The sequence below is a fragment of the Zonotrichia leucophrys genome, chromosome 7 (genome assembly GCF_028769735.1).
Source record: "Zonotrichia leucophrys gambelii isolate GWCS_2022_RI chromosome 7, RI_Zleu_2.0, whole genome shotgun sequence".
In the NCBI taxonomy this organism is placed as follows: Eukaryota; Metazoa; Chordata; class Aves; order Passeriformes; family Passerellidae; genus Zonotrichia; species Zonotrichia leucophrys.
The window spans coordinates 5,572,584-5,588,357 of record NC_088177.1 but is presented as its reverse complement, the minus strand read 5'-3'; the positions used below and the strand labels follow the sequence as shown (position 1 = coordinate 5,588,357).

The 15,774-nt window shown below is 38.8% G+C and overlaps 1 protein-coding gene across 1 annotated transcript in view; it reads right to left on the bottom strand.

Annotated features, from left to right (window-relative positions):
• The window catches only part of LOC135450331 (von Willebrand factor D and EGF domain-containing protein-like), a 171,261-nt gene that overhangs the window by 48,375 nt on the left and 107,112 nt on the right, over window positions 1-15,774 (bottom strand). The window contains exons 15-20 of the mRNA XM_064718392.1: window positions 15,129-15,243; window positions 11,685-11,935; window positions 10,236-10,455; window positions 5,508-5,645; window positions 3,834-3,974; window positions 1,522-1,677 (exon numbers count right to left, since the gene is read on the bottom strand). Of these exons, the coding sequence (XP_064574462.1) occupies window positions 1,522-1,677; window positions 3,834-3,974; window positions 5,508-5,645; window positions 10,236-10,455; window positions 11,685-11,935; window positions 15,129-15,243 (1,021 nt within the window). The remainder of the gene's footprint in view (window positions 1-1,521; window positions 1,678-3,833; window positions 3,975-5,507; window positions 5,646-10,235; window positions 10,456-11,684; window positions 11,936-15,128; window positions 15,244-15,774) is intronic.

Below are 15,774 nucleotides of genomic sequence, written 5' to 3'. Positions count from 1 at the left end.
GCACAATGATTTTTTTTCTTCCTCAACCACTTTTACAGCTTCCCCAAGTTATAGAAGAGTCAATAGCTGGCTTAGTGATGCTGGCAGACTAAGTAATACTTTGTACATACTCATTGCTAGGGAGAGAAAAATGTTGAGCTTATTTTTGTGACCTTTAGATTCTGAGAACTGGCTAAAATCAATTTATAGTTCCACGAGATTGGATGATACCTACACTTAGCAGTAAAATTGCTCCCACTTTTGATAGAGTGTGTTAAAATATAACAGCAAGGTAACAGCCATTGATTTGGATACAGAATGGGAAGTGAAGGGGGGTTGGTCAAGTGTAGGAGGTCAGGGAACAATCTGACAGGCTCCAAGCCACTCTGTCTTGAATATTTAGGAAAAAGATTTCAAGGAATCTAACCTGGCAACTACTGTTATTAAGGAATAAACATGAGCACCCCTGGCAGTAAAAAGGGGGACAATCATCCAGAAACATACATGGAATTATGGGAATATCATTGAGAGAGAGCAGGATCAGATGACAGCTGTGTCAGTGCCACTTTGTGCCTGAGGTCAGGACACAGCTTTTCTTTCACCACAGCAGAAGATCTCTTTTATTTAATGAGGCCTTCTCTTCAGTCCTCACAGATTAATGGGAGCAGCTGATTTTCTGAGCTCCCCAAGGAAGATTATTGCTCAGGCTATGAACAATACCACAGAAATTCTTTAATTATCTGTTGCCTTCAGTTGTTCTTGCATGACACTTTGTTTATTATTGTCTTCACAGGTCACCTTGCAGAACAGATGCCTTACAGAAGAATTAGGAAAGAAGGGGAGCTGAGTAATACTGGCATGTATCTATCATGTCATGTTCTGATCTTACTGAGGAGGAAATGAGTCCTGCATTTCTGTGCCTGTGCTGTGGCAGAAATACAGATGTGGTGATTCAATACAGATGTGGTGATTCATACCACTGAACAAGCCCTGACATGAGGAATTCTCCCTGGTAACAAATGAGGTGGTTTATCTACTGGATTTACATGGAGCCAGGTATTGCTGAAATAATTCCTGCCAGCTGCTCCCCAGGTGAGAGTGACACAACACAGCCACCAGCACTTGATCCCAGAGTACAGAGTGTTGTGATGCCAGGTTAGGTCACACTGTCTCACAGCCTTTCTGTTGCCAACTTATTGCAGGGGTTCCATACTGCTGTCTCCTTATCACAAAAGCTTCATAACTTCTTGGTGTTTCTCGTGGGCATCTCCTCAGAGCACTGACTATTTCTTCTTCACAGAGCAGCCAACTAACTCCAGTTCCTTCCCAACAAACCAACCCACTCTTTTATAGCACTCTTCTTCTCATTGCTTACAGCTGTGGCCTGTTAAAGTCAGGCCTGTTCCTAATCTTTGCTAATTGGCCCAGCTGCAACTCCATAGGGGTAAGATTACTTTCTACACTATCTTTATTTTCTTACATTCTATCCCCCTACACCTTCCTATGCAAAACCTTTGTAAAATTCAAAGAAACAGAACATACCTGCTCTGGGGACTTTGGTACAGCTCCGACCATTCCCAACAAAGCCCTGAGGGCAGCGGCCACAGAGGTACCCGAGGTCGGGCGGCTTGCGGTCAAAGCAGAGCGCTCCAGGGAAGCACGGCCTGCTGGCACAGCTGGGCACCCGTGCCACAGCCCCTGCACGGCCAAAACACGGCATTTATTCACCATTTGTCAGATGAAACACATACCTAAAGTATAGCCCAGCTAAAGCTTTGTAACTGCTTTCATTCTTTTCCAGTCTAATCAATGCAAAATGTTCGCAAACCTTGAGCCAAAGATGGGAGCGTGGCACCTGTGCCACAGCCCCTGCACGGCCAAAACAGGACAGGTCAAACATTTATTCACCATTTATCAGATGAAACACATACCTAAAATTTAGCCCAGCATTGTAACTGCCTTTATTCTTTTCAAGTCTAATTAATGCGAAATGTTTGCAAACTTTGAGCCAAAGATGGGAATGTGGCACCTGTGCCACAACCCCTGCACAGCCAAAATAGGGCATTTATTCACCATTTATCAGATAAAACACATAAATAAAGTTTAGCCCACCTAAATCTTTGTAACTGCTTTTATTCTTTTCAAGTCTAATTAATGTGAAATGTTCGCAAAACTTGAGCCAAAGATGGGAGCGTGGCACCTGTGCCACAGCCCCTGCACAGCCAAAACAGGGCAGGTCAAGCATTTATTCACCATTTATCAGATGAAACACATACCTAAAATTTAGCTTTGTAACTGCTTTTATTCTTTTTGAGTCTAATTAATGCGAAATGTTCGCAAACCTTGAGCCAAAGATGGGAATGTCCTGTAGGCACAGTGGAACAGAACAGCTGTTTCTCATTAAAACAAGATTTATTAGTCCTCTAATTACGTGTTTTCAAGTTTATTACTCAAAGTTGTTTGGCGTTTATCGTGTAAAATATAGAAAATGTAATTTTCAGCATAAGTGAAAGCTTAACCGAGTGAGAAAAGGTATTATTTGACATCTTTTTGGTCTTTTATAATTGGAAGGTAATTATCAAACCTTACAGCACCTATACTGTACTTTGGAAATTACACTGTGAAGTACATATGTTTCTGATCTGGAAATCATCCTTAATGTGTCAAACCTTGTATTACAGAAAACTGCTTTAATTATCTTAGAACTATGTGCAAAATTTGACACTCTGGTAGTATATAATATTTTACCACTTATGATGTCACTGAATAGCAAGTGTATATGAACTGCCTGTGAAGTATTTAATAGTGTCAAGGCAGAGAACAGATGATGAATACAATCTTAATGATGGTTGTAGATCCTTTTTAATTGCTTCCAGTGAGGTCTCCATAATGATTCTCATGTATTTTCTGCATTATTCTTGACCTTTACCTAGAGTATCATGATATAGGATACCTACAGGAGGCAGGGTTTGCTTAGGGGTTGGCTGGCCTGGTACAGATATTTTTAAAAAGGAGAGTAAGAAAAAAAATCCTTTATTTTACATATAAAAGATGTTATTTTTACATATAAGAAATGTATATAATATATGCATATATAATATGTTATATACATGTATATATATAATATATAATATATACATATGTTATATATAATAGAATATGTTATATATACATATATAATAGATACATATTATATATAATATATATACATATATACATATATACACATATATGTTATTTTTACATATAAAATAAGTTATTTATCTGTTGTCTCTGTACAACAGATATGACCAATCTCAATTTTTTGCTGCCTGCTTTCACTAGAAAATCAATTAAAATGCAACACTCATTAGGGCAGGACCAACACAAGCATGGTGCAGGTGCACACCCACGTCAGAGAGTGCTGCATGTCTGGGAAAAGCTACTGCCACAGGTAAGTTCATTCCTTGAGTTGATCTTATGATTAAAACTCACTAACAATTCAATGGCTGCCCATTAAATACTGAAATAAAACACCAGCATCACTTGTCCATGGCAAGCTGTCATAAGCTACCACTTTTATCATCTTGCTTTGCATTAATCACTACAATTTGGGGTGGTTTTGTCCCACCTCAGAAGTGGTGATGTCTAATTAAGCCTGATCACTCTGACTGTTGTTGTTGTAATGCCTCCCTTCCATGTCAAATTGTTTAGCAGCAATCCACAGTCTGATGTATGGAGTATTTTTTTCTAACTCAAATTTTTGTGTGTTATAAACAGCTAGTTCGTGTTTACTGTTAAGGTGTTAAAATTAATGATTTCTGAATCCATAATCTTTCCCAAATGAAAAAGATTTCATATGCTTGTATACATACCTTGCCTATCACTTATGTTAAAATTCTTAATTACAGGAGAATCCTTTGTCTCCAAGGATTGCAGTGGCTGCTTAACCTCAGTCCTGTTCAATTCACCTTTGCCATTGCTTAAAGCTTCTGTAACATCAGCAGCAAGCACAGCTGTGGAAAACATCACAGAGACAAAAATAAGGTGTTAGAGCTCAGCTGTGATTGATGATAAAAAACCACAGCAACAGCAAATTGGGTAAACTGGCACAAATTTACTCTGGAAGCCAACAAGCAAATAAAGGCAGATCAGGTAAGTCCAGCTGCTGGCATGCAGCAAAATTTCAACCAGTCATAGGAGAAATTATTATGCCCTGATAGTCTGACTCTTTATATATATATTTTAAACAATACAATGAGCTGTTTCTCACTTTAGAAGCTACATAACAACTTCAATTCTCCTTCTCTTTATACTCACTTAAGCAAGGGAGGTAGGAGCAGGAATATTAAGTTTCTGAATCAGAGCTAAAAATAATTATTTCTAACCTATCCTAGGTGAACAAATAAGCCCTCAGGTTTATTCCTTCTAATAAACTTTCATTTCAGAAACCGGGGCTTTTTTCTGTAATTAAAAAATGCAAAATAAGAAATGTTATATTTTTCAAAAGCACATTATTTGGTATATTCTTCCTTTGTGGGTCAAGTTAAAATATGCATTTGTGAAACAGATGCAAAATCACTTTGAAATAACCAATGTGGCCAAATGATACATTACAGAAAACTTTATATACAGGTGTTTGGCAATGTGATTTATGGAATATTTGGTAAATCTGGCAAAAACAGTGCTGCTGGTGCCAGGGTCCTGTAGCTACCACTCAGTCTGTTTACAATGGATATTTTTTTCCTTCCTGTAGTCAATATGAAGAAATGTTAATGGCTGCACAGGAAATATTTGAATCTTCCACTTGGATTTCTTTGGAAATATCAAGAAACAAGTAAAAAAGTCTTCAAGTGTTGATTTATCTCCTTCTGGTTAAAAAAAGAAGAAAAATTCTTTTGGAGAAGGCTTTTGTCCATGTGACTGGAACAAGCAGAGTGTGTGTGAGTCACATCAAGTGAACTGGGAAGGTCTCTGAGTACAAAGTCACCTTTGTGGGCTCCCCACAGAAGAGTCTGTTGCTCTAAAAGCAAATATTGAGCAGATCTAAAACTGCTTGTGGCCCTTTCCTTCACTAGCTGGGATCTGAGGAATGACTTCATGCCAAGAATTCCCTGGGTTGTGTGCTCTAATGAAAGCACACCTTGGAAACAGAGGTGAAAGGATGGAATAGTTGGGCACATTGACCTTTCTCTTACTCTCCTAGCAGCTGTAACCACAGCAAAATCAGCCCTGGAAGTGCTCACCAAATGCTCACTCATGGATGTGTATTTAGGAGTGAAATAGTGGAGAATGTTCAGAGTGTCCTTGGTAAATTATCTATCTGTAAAGAGCTCTTTTGTAGGCTGTGGTGCTCCTTCTCCACCAGAATGAAAAATAGCAGAGCAATTTGCAAATATCCACATTAATATAACATGACAATAGTCTGATTTGTACATTTAAGGGTCTGTACTTGAAGTGAGTGGCAAAATACTCAATTAGGGATAATAGTAGTAGAATTGAACTCATCCCCCCCCAGTCTTTTAAAATAAATAATGTAAAACACTTACATTTGCAAGTTTTACCATCTCCCTCCATCCCAGTGGGGCAAATTCCACATGCATAAGATCCAAAGGTATTCATACAAGACACTCCAGGAAAACAAAGACCCTCTTCACATTCATTCTTGTCTTCCTGACAAGTGAGCCCTGTGGCAAAGCAAAGGGGAAGTTAATAATCAGGAAAGGCTCCCTGTTCATAGTTCAGCTCGAATGTTGAAGCAGACAAAGGCTCACTTCTCAGCTGCAAACTCATTACAGGGTATGTCACTCATGTTCCAGCCAAATTCCCCACTGTCTCACTTAAACCTGCTTTTATCACACTGTTTATTGCTGTCATTATTGGCACCAGAAGCGCTGAATTTGAGACTACTGCTCATGGAAAGCTGTGCATGTTAAATAAAAATGCACATAAATGAAATTAATGTTGCCCCTGCATGCCATGTCTTTGCTGCTGTTTTTGTTGTCTTGTTAATGTGAGATCTTTGTAGTGTACTGAAGAACCCCATAAATTTCACCATTTTGGCTTTAGGATATGAGGAGCCATGCACTGACCTCTATTGTACTTTCTGTTTCTGTGTGAACCTCACATAGCTGTGAACTGGCCTGATAGAGTCTGGTTGAAGGTAAACCTTACAAAATCATCAGAGTTTTAAAAACAAGCCAAATTGTTCAATTTAAAATCGAAATTTGAAGGAACATTCTGAAAATATCACTGAGCCACAGTGCTGGTGTTCAGAGGACAGGCTGCCACAGGATCTGAATCCAAAACAACATCTCTTGACTATTACTGATTTTAGAAAGAAGGTTTTGAAAATCTCTTAAAGCAACTGATTTTCAAATTCACAACTTTGGGTGATTTAATGAATCAAATTAAGGGAGGGTGACCCAAAAGATAAAATCACCCTCTGAACAGCAATGGAGCAGAGTAATCAAATATAATATTGTTTAAAGCTTCTCCAGGTGCTGCTGTCTCTGCACTTGGACAAACTTTCTTGGCTACTGCTGGTCACAGGATGTACAGCCCTGGGGACAGCCACAAACCAGCCCTGACCACTTTTATTAATTTATTATTATTTTATTCCCTGCAGGAATTAACAAGGAGATTGGAGAATCCAGGGACATGCCTCAACTCACAGCACCAGGTACAGAAAGGTTTGATCCATATCAGATATCCAGCTTTATTGGGACAAAAGGTCTAAGGATAAAAGAATCTTTTTTTTTCTTTTCTTCAAAAAATACATTTGTCACAGAGGAATGAATTGCAGGATGATAAAAACAGAGAATTATTATTCACCTCCTACAACATAATCTCTCATTGCTTCAGCATTGTAGACAGCTTCCACTAGTCCTTTCATGTTAGAATAGTATCTCAGTGTAGAAAAACTCAAATTGAAGTCTCTTTATAGTTTGAGCTGCCTAAAAAGACAGTGAGATCACCTTTCCATGCCTGCTTCTTCTTGAGAAAAAAAAGAGCAGCAGCAAGAAAGCTGCATTCCTTTTCCTGTGCCATCTCAAGCTAATTTATTATGGTTTTCATGCTTGCTTCATTTATTGAAACTGGACATCACACAACATTGTAGATATGGGTTTACCTTTTTCCTTCCCTTGTTAGATTTTGGCTGACTGTTCATATTTCATTATATTTCAATTATCACATTCCTGACATCAGGCTGCTTTTCTCTGATGCTGATTTCTGGTGATGCATTGGGAAATTATTAAACATCACATGGAAAATATTGAATGAGTAGCCCTCTGATTAAATTAGTAATTACTTTCTTTCTCTGAGTATCATACAAAGACTAAACCTGCTACCAAAAACAATGAGAGGAGGATCAGAGTCCCCAGTTTCAGTAACTTCAGTCACTTCTCCTTTGGTCCCTCTCATACTTCCCTTCTCACCTTTAAATACCCTTTTTTCACTGCAAAGGGCTGTCTTTCATGTCCCTAAGACAAGGGCATTACAGAAATCAAAGGAATACCATAAGTAACAAGATAAAATTAGGCCCCTTGCCTGATTTTTGTGATGTAAAGGTGAAATGATGCAAGCACTGCTTTTCACACAGAGATTTTAAACAGTGTCTGACCAATTTGGGCGTAATGACAAACTTGATGAATCCAAGGAGACATGTTTGCAAAGACTGAAACTTGGCTGCATGATGCTGAAGAAGCAGCAGAAATGCACATGAAACTGCACCAAGAAGTGTCAATTATTCTGTTTACAGGATCTCCTGTGCACTGTAGCACAGGGGAGTCTCAACTGTCTTGGCACTGCTACAGTACAAATAAAAATAATAGGAATAGAAGTTCATCAAGTTGCAAGGCTGAACCATCTGTGTGTGTGCCAGCTATATTTCTCCATCCCTGCATGGGAAGTTGTTTGAGAAAATAAAGTCCTTTCATGCCTCGATAGGAGCTGACCACCTACAGATGCAAAGAAAGATTTTTTGACTGTGTTCACATTAAGCTGACTCTAAAGGAACAGAAAAATCACATTTAGGGTCTCTATGGTTATTAGAAACCAGTAAAAAATCCTGGGAGTTTCTTCAGTTCCCTGAAATATAAAATGAAATTATGGTTCCATCTTGCTGCCCATCCCACCCCCAGCTTTGAACTAATCACTGCTATATGGGGAAAGAAATAATGAATTTGTGATTGGGATAGTTATCAAGCATGAGTTCTCAGGTGGGTGATGTTCTTGCTTTCTGTGGGCAAAAGAATAAACAACAGGGAGCTTTGTTGTGTTGTTGACAATGCAGATGAAAAATGAATGAGCTTTGAACACTCAGAAATCCAGTAATAACTCTGGATCAGCCTTCTCTCAGATTTCCTACTGGCTTTTCTCCCTGCCTTGTTGCCATTCTTACATTTTACCCCCACACTGATGCAGCTGAGCTGCTGCTTCCCTTGCAGGGCTGTTGGGGAAGCTCTCACAAGTTCCCTTCTTGTTTCTACTGCCTGTTTGCTGTCATTTGTAAAGGTTTGATGGGGAAGTGGTGCTGTCACTTGAGCTGCACAGCACTGCCTTCTCATTAGATTATTGATGGTTTTCTGGGGAATTGAGGCATAAACACAGCATCAAGAATGAGCTTTTATTGTTGTCACCGAACCTGCCCTGAAGTAAAATCATCTGCTTCCCAGCTGGCTTGCAGCTCCACTCGTTTATAATTTTTCACCTGCTATTAAAACTTTGAGATGTATTCCTTTTTCACTCAATCATATCTTATTTTATTTGCTTTAGTTGCTTGTGTTTTGGCATTTTGGAAGAACAGCAAAACCCTTGCACTGTTATTTAACTTGCAAGATCTAAAGGTGCAGGAAAACCTGCTTTTTCTCTGCCATCAAGGTTCTGTGTGCCCTTGTCTCTCCAGTCAGCAGGTCCACTGAAGTTATTAACTCATGGAATTATATTGATTTTTATTCATTTAATCAAACTCCTTACAGGCAATCAAAACTTTTTCTCATTGCATAGCTCCATAAATTACACCATAAAAATTCCCAATTTTTCCTGTGCTCATAGGAATGTTCTTTCCAGGGCATCACAGACATTCTGCATGTGTTTGGTTGGCTTAGGAATTTTTATATTTTGATCAAACTTCTATGTTAGAGCTTTATTCTCCCTGCTTAGGCTTGTGTGCTCTTGCCTCAGTGGAGTCTCTGGTGGTGTCAAGACTTTGGCCATAGGTAGCAGTACCTGGAGTCAACACAGATTAGGTGTCATACACCTTTTAGGCCATTTTTTTGGACTTCTGAAGGATTTTTGGTTTTCATTTCTGCTGGAATTTTATAGAAATGAAATCTGGGCTTGCAGTCCCTCATGACCAAAGCAATAAAGCTGCTGACAGGCAGGAAGGGTACTTTGCCCACTGAGTAAAATCTGTTCACTGCTTTTGTTTAAAAATGAGTGTTTTTCTGTATATATGTAAAATAAGCAGTAATAATTATGTGAATTTGATGTTACTTCTACTTTATTTTTCAAACCTCTAACACTGGCAGCAGCCAACCTCATGGGTCTCGAGAATGTGCACAGAACAGGGGGTTAAGTGATCATCCTTCTTCCCTTAATTTCTTAAAATCACATTTTGGCCAGCTTTTCTGGTTTTGGCCTGGATATAATTTTGAAACCAGAGCACCAGTCTTGAAGAGTTTCAGGGGTTGGATTTTGTTTCATCATGATGTCTGACAACTCACTAGGCTTGTGATTTTCTCACTGTGCTTAAATTTAACGAAGCTTCAAGCAGGACTAAAGGACAATTTATTTTTCCATGTTTTCCATATCTACTTCTTCCAAGACCTAAGAAACATCATTTAATCCTTGTTCTTTCTTCAGCTTAATTAAGTGAAATCCTGTCAAGTGCAAAAAGGCCCTGGATCTTTGCCTTTTCTCTCTTTCACTCAGCCTTCTCTTTGCTCCATGAGATCATTGATCCATGAGATCTCCTTGCATCCATGAGATCATGGATGGATAAACCCACCGGAAATGAGCAGGAAGCAACAGAGATCTGGGAGGTTCATATCTTCCTTGAGTGATCATTTCAGGACAATATAGCTTTAGGTAGTTTTTCCTTACTATTAGATAGAGAAATATTATCTTTCTACGTCTAAAGCTAAGCCATGGCAGCAGAAGAGCATGATTTTGTTTTCAGTCCATTTGGCAGATGTTGGTCGTGCCATACTAAAAAAATGCTGTATCTCAGTACATCTGTGGTTAAAGCAGAGATGCAAACAGAGAGGTGTTACCTCCCAAACCAGGGGGGCATTGACAAAAGTAGCTCCCCATGCTGTCCACGCAGGTCCCACTGCCACAGGGGTTTGATTTGCAGTCCCTGGTGTCCTCCTGGCAGAATTCTCCATCAAATCCATTTGGGCACAAGCACAGGTATTCACCAAGGCCTGGAGGGTATTTGATATTGGTGACACAGGTGCCACCATTGAGGCAGCTGCAGGGCTTCACTCCAACCTGGAAAAGGCAAGAGGGGATTCTGGTAAGGTTCCTCTGGATAACCACAGCTGGGATGGGGATTGTTCCCCTTTAGGAAGGGAGAGATTTGTACTACAAACATGTTATCCACTATTATGGAAATCTATTTCTAACCAATTTCCTTTGTCTAGATGGATGGCCTTATATTCACTGTACTTATTTATTTGACTGAGAGCTCCACTTCAAAGGGATTTCTTTTTTCATCATTTAGGGGCATATTCTGACTTCTTATAAGGAAAAAAAACCCCAATCTCGTTTGCTGTAACAGCAGATTTCACATTGTATCTGAGGGCAGAATTTGTTCCTTATTCTTCAAAGAAGAAAGGAAAAATCTTTTCTCTTTGCCTGCCTGCCCACCTTCCTCCTTCACATTACAAATGGCTCCCAGGCAGGAACATGACTGTGGCATTCCTTATCTGGTGTCTCCCTTCAGGAAAGGGAGATCCATGGTTGTATTTTAGGTATTTACAAGAACTGCATTTCTACAGATTCAAAGCTCTGCATTATCTCCCCCAGATAACACAGGTCTGGCTTGAAATATTTCCATTAAAGCCATATCTAGGCTCCAGTTTCCCCTTTGCTGTGTGGGTTCAGCAGATTGGTATTTTGTGGTTTGAATGAGTAAAAATAGGAATCTCTGGGAATAAAAAGCTTTTCTTCACAAAACTGTTCTTATGTCAAGAGTCTGTGTCCTGCTTTATTAGCTTATCTGATCAGAGGATTGATGTTAGCCCATACAATAAAGACAAAGCCATGCACAAGCTCTGCCAAGAAACTTAAGAGTGTGGAGTAAAGACATAAGAGCAAGACATCCTCTAAAAATATCATTGAGAATGAGATATAATCTCCCTTTTATAGCTAAAGCCTGGTCTTTTATGTTATATGCTTTTTTTTTGTGCAATCCAGATGCAAAATGTGAATTTTAAAGCAGATTAATGAACCATTAAAAGGCTCTGCAAGAATGTTCTTTCAAACAGCAATCAATAGCACTCTCTCTTGTTCCCTGTGTATATAGTTTCTATGTTCTCAGAGATATTTATTCCATTAATTGATCATTATTGCTGTGCTGGATATTATACACTTATGAGGAAACAGCTGAAGCCTTGTTTTTCGAGGCAGTAACAAATTATCAGCTTTGATGACAATTGCACAATTGCACTGACATGACAAAGAGGTTTGTTTTGTTTTTAAAGTGCTCTTTCCCTTACCTCAATGGAGTACCTGCTCTGTGCATTGCACTCATCTGACACAGCGAATTCAAAGGTCTGCATTTCTTCTGAATCCACTTTCCAGAGGAGCAGGCCAGCAGGGGAGAGCCTGGCATCCCGTGGCCCAGCCTCCAAGATGAATAGCACAGCCGACCCTTCTGGATCCACCGCTATTAGCTGGTAAACAAAATTCTCACCAATAAATGTCAGCAGCTGGCTGGAGGGGGCCTGGAACACAGGAGGCAGGTTGTCTAAACAGCAAAAATGAAACCATGATTACATAAACTCCACTTTCTCCCACGTAAAGGCTCTCAGTGTGGGTCTTTGAAGGGATGCTCTCAAAGAAAACATGCAGATCATACCCAGAGGCTGATGGAGGAAGAGATTTGTGTGTTAGAGGCAGTAAATAACTTTACCAAAAGAACACCATTTTCCTCCCTCCCCTTTTTTTTTTTGTGCCCCATGCTGAATTTCTGTCCCATCCTGAACTTGGATTAATTTTGATGTGCTATCTGATTCTTGAGAGTAAATAATACATGATTTCTATAACCTCCCCCTAGTCCCAGTTCTTCTTAAAACTAGTATATATAATATATAATATATAATATATAATATATAATATATAATATATAATATATAATATATAATATATAATATATAATATATAATATATAATATATAATATATAATATATAATATACTATATAATATATACTATATAATATTATATAGTATATTATATTATATAAAATATATAATATATAATGATATAATTAGTTATATTTCTTATACTTACATACATATTTAATCTACCTATCATCTATCCATTTAAACATAAATAAAATAAATCTCAAAATTCTGAATTTCAAATGAACTGGGCAGGCAACTCAGAAGGGAAAATAAATTGTAACCCTTCCACTGAGTTGACTCTCCTGTCTTTACCCACAAGGAGTAATTAAAGAAGCAGTTTGAGTTAATTCAGTTGGGCATTTCATCAGGAACAAAGGTCTTTTCAGTGCCAGAGACTGTCCATCCCCAGTGACAGTATCATGTCACCATTGGCATTGTTATTTCCAGGGTTGCTGTTTACATTCACTATTTCCTTAATGAAGATAAACCCCCCTAATTTTACAAGGGTATTTAGCAGCAGAAGATAAATGCTACCTGAAGACACTTTCAATGTATATAGGTAAGGAGGACAAGGTAGAGAAAATGATTGCATTTTATAATTAGAAACCAAGGAAAAGTAAGATCAGATGAGTACCCTGAGGTGCCAGCAGCTCTTTTCAGGGCCAGGAATTTCATCTCCATGTCCTAAGCCTCCTCAGTCTCAAGGCATCTTTCCTCTTTAGCCAGCAGTACAAATTGACAGGTATTGATATTTAAATGAATCTTTCACAGTGTAATTTGACTATATTTATGTTTAAATTAAAGCACATTTCCAATACCCAGGAATAATTTCAAGCCATGCTCTAACATTATGAACTATGTATGTGTTCTCATAAGGACTCCTTGCCCTACGCTCATGGGAAATCATCATTAGGGGATTTTTTGTGGTGCATATAATTTTTATCCAACTTTGCTTTCCATAGCACGGCTTAGATGATGCAATTATTTAAATATGTGTCTCCTTTATTGCTGCTGGGTTATGAGAGCTTTCTAAAATGCTTGTCCAGCAGATAGTCCTGGCATAACTGTTGAAAGCTTCCATCTATTCATTTACCTTTTATTTCCCAAACACTAAAGCCATGGAGCCCATAAAAGTTGTGCCCAAAGTAATCAATGAAATATTGATGCAGGGTATGCATTTATGGATAAACACAAAGGTGTTAGCTGAATGGATGGTGAGTGGAAGTGGTAGGCACAAAATAACATAAAATCAGATGTTCTGAAAGGAGTCTGTGGAGGAGTGTTTCTAATCCTACAGAGATCTGCTTGCCATCCAGTAAATATATATTCACTCTCCCTATTACTGCAGGACTTTTAAAGAAGTTTTCATACTTTTGAAAAAAGGTCTGACAAACCTTTTCTTATAAATATTTTTAAATTTTGACATAATTTAAAAGTGAACCATGATGTGTGTCAGAATTCCCAAATCACTTCTAGTTTTATAAATTTCAAAACAAATTCAGTTTTTAATTTTTCAGCCATTTCCTGAATTTGAAAATCAAGCTGTCTTGGTATTAGTAATGAGTCTGTCTGTAACACCCAGGATCAGCTCATCCCTGGGGATGCTGCTGCTCTGGCCAGCAGAATATAAGCTCAGGTTGGATGTGGCTCTGAGCAACCTGGTCTAGTGGAAGGTGTCCCTACCGATGGCAGGGGGTGGGACAAGATGATCTTTGAGGTCCATTTCAAACCTTTCAAAACTTTCTATTATTATATGACAGAAAGGAGGCAAGGTTTGTGAGTCACAGGTAACATCCCTCATTGGATTAAATAGTTTTCTGGTGAAAAAACACAGCTTTCAAGTGTAGTCTCTCATTCAGATCTAAATCACCCTTAGGCATTTTAACTGCTCATCCAAATGGATTTTTAGTTGGCCAGCTTTTGGTATGTAATAAAACCCCAAACAACTGAAGCAGGCTGGTTCTGTGACTCACACACCTTTCTATACTATAATGTGTTTGGGTTTACAAAGCCTAAAAAGCAGAGAAACCCCTTCTGGAAGCACCACATGGATTTACATAAAAGCAATAATATAATCTTTATATTGACCAGATGCAAACATGCAAGGGAAGAGATGGGCTGTGAGGATAATGCTGCTGGAAGCACACATTGTCTGTAAAGAGTGGGGTGAGCAGTGGTTGTTGTTTACACTGGGCAGGTAGCCATAAAAAACTATGATTTAGTCTCCATCCTTCAGGGGATGCTTCAAAAGGCAGCCTCCCCATGCCCCCTGCCTCCAGGGGCTGCAGAATGAGGGCTCTGTGGCAGTGCAGGTAATGAGTGCCTGATCCCCATCACTTGGACTCCCTGCCAAGCCAAGCTCTGCTATGAGCCATTTCATAGGATTTGGCTCAGCAAAAGGAAGCAATTCTTACAGACACCAAAAACACATGCTAGTGTTTTAAAAACAGTATTTTCCCCAAATTGCCTCCTTAAAGATTTGTACCTGCGAGATGCTGACAGAGATATTTAGGGTTCATCACCTTTAGCTGACAGACTTGGGTACTGCAAGGGCCACTGGCATATCAAATTCTAATTTTATGGCATTTTTTTCATTTATTAATCTGAGATTTATCAGGTTTCAGACAGAATAAGGTGCATAGTGCATGCAGAGGAGTCTGTACTTCTGATGCACCCAATTATTCCCACTAGAAACAGCCCATGTGCACCCACATGATAGATTCAGCTAAATGGAGGAATGATACATTTCATAAATTAAGTCATAAATTCCCAGATAAGTGCTTCTAAATTCTAGAAAAGAAACCCCTGTCTTACTTTCATTAACAGACCAGGTGAACTTAGAAATGTCAGGTTCACAGAGAAGACAAGGGCTTGTAGGACTTGACTCTCCTTCACCATAGCAAAGTCCATCTATATTGCATGTATTTTCCTGCCAAAAAAAAAAAGAAAAGGAAATATAAAAATGGGTGGGAAATGAAGGCAATGAAAAAAAGGAATAAGAAAGATAAGAAATTAGCAATTAATAATTTCTGGATATAAGCAGAAATTCACTTGTCTCTTGAAACAAGGAAACAGCAGCAATTTAAATGTTGGTGCTTTCTGCTTACAATGAGGAAACTGTGGAAGTTTTCCAGTCTCAGCTTGGGATCCTTGTAGCTTTGAATGTTTTAGCTTAGGCAAAGGAGTGTTGTTTTGTAATGGATGAGGGATGCAACAGAATGTGACTTTTCCCATTTGCACACTCGTGTGGTGCATGTGGTCACTGTTTCCAGCTGCGACTGCTCATATGGGGAATATCAGGTATCCATGAAAGGTGAGCTCCACGAGACTCCCAAAGCCTGAGACTACATTATTTCCATTTGAAACATTGGAATCCTGCTCTTCCTAAACATTTGCAAAAGCAAATTCTGCTATAGGAAATTCTGCTATAAAAGCAGAATAAAGTGCATGAGAATTCAGG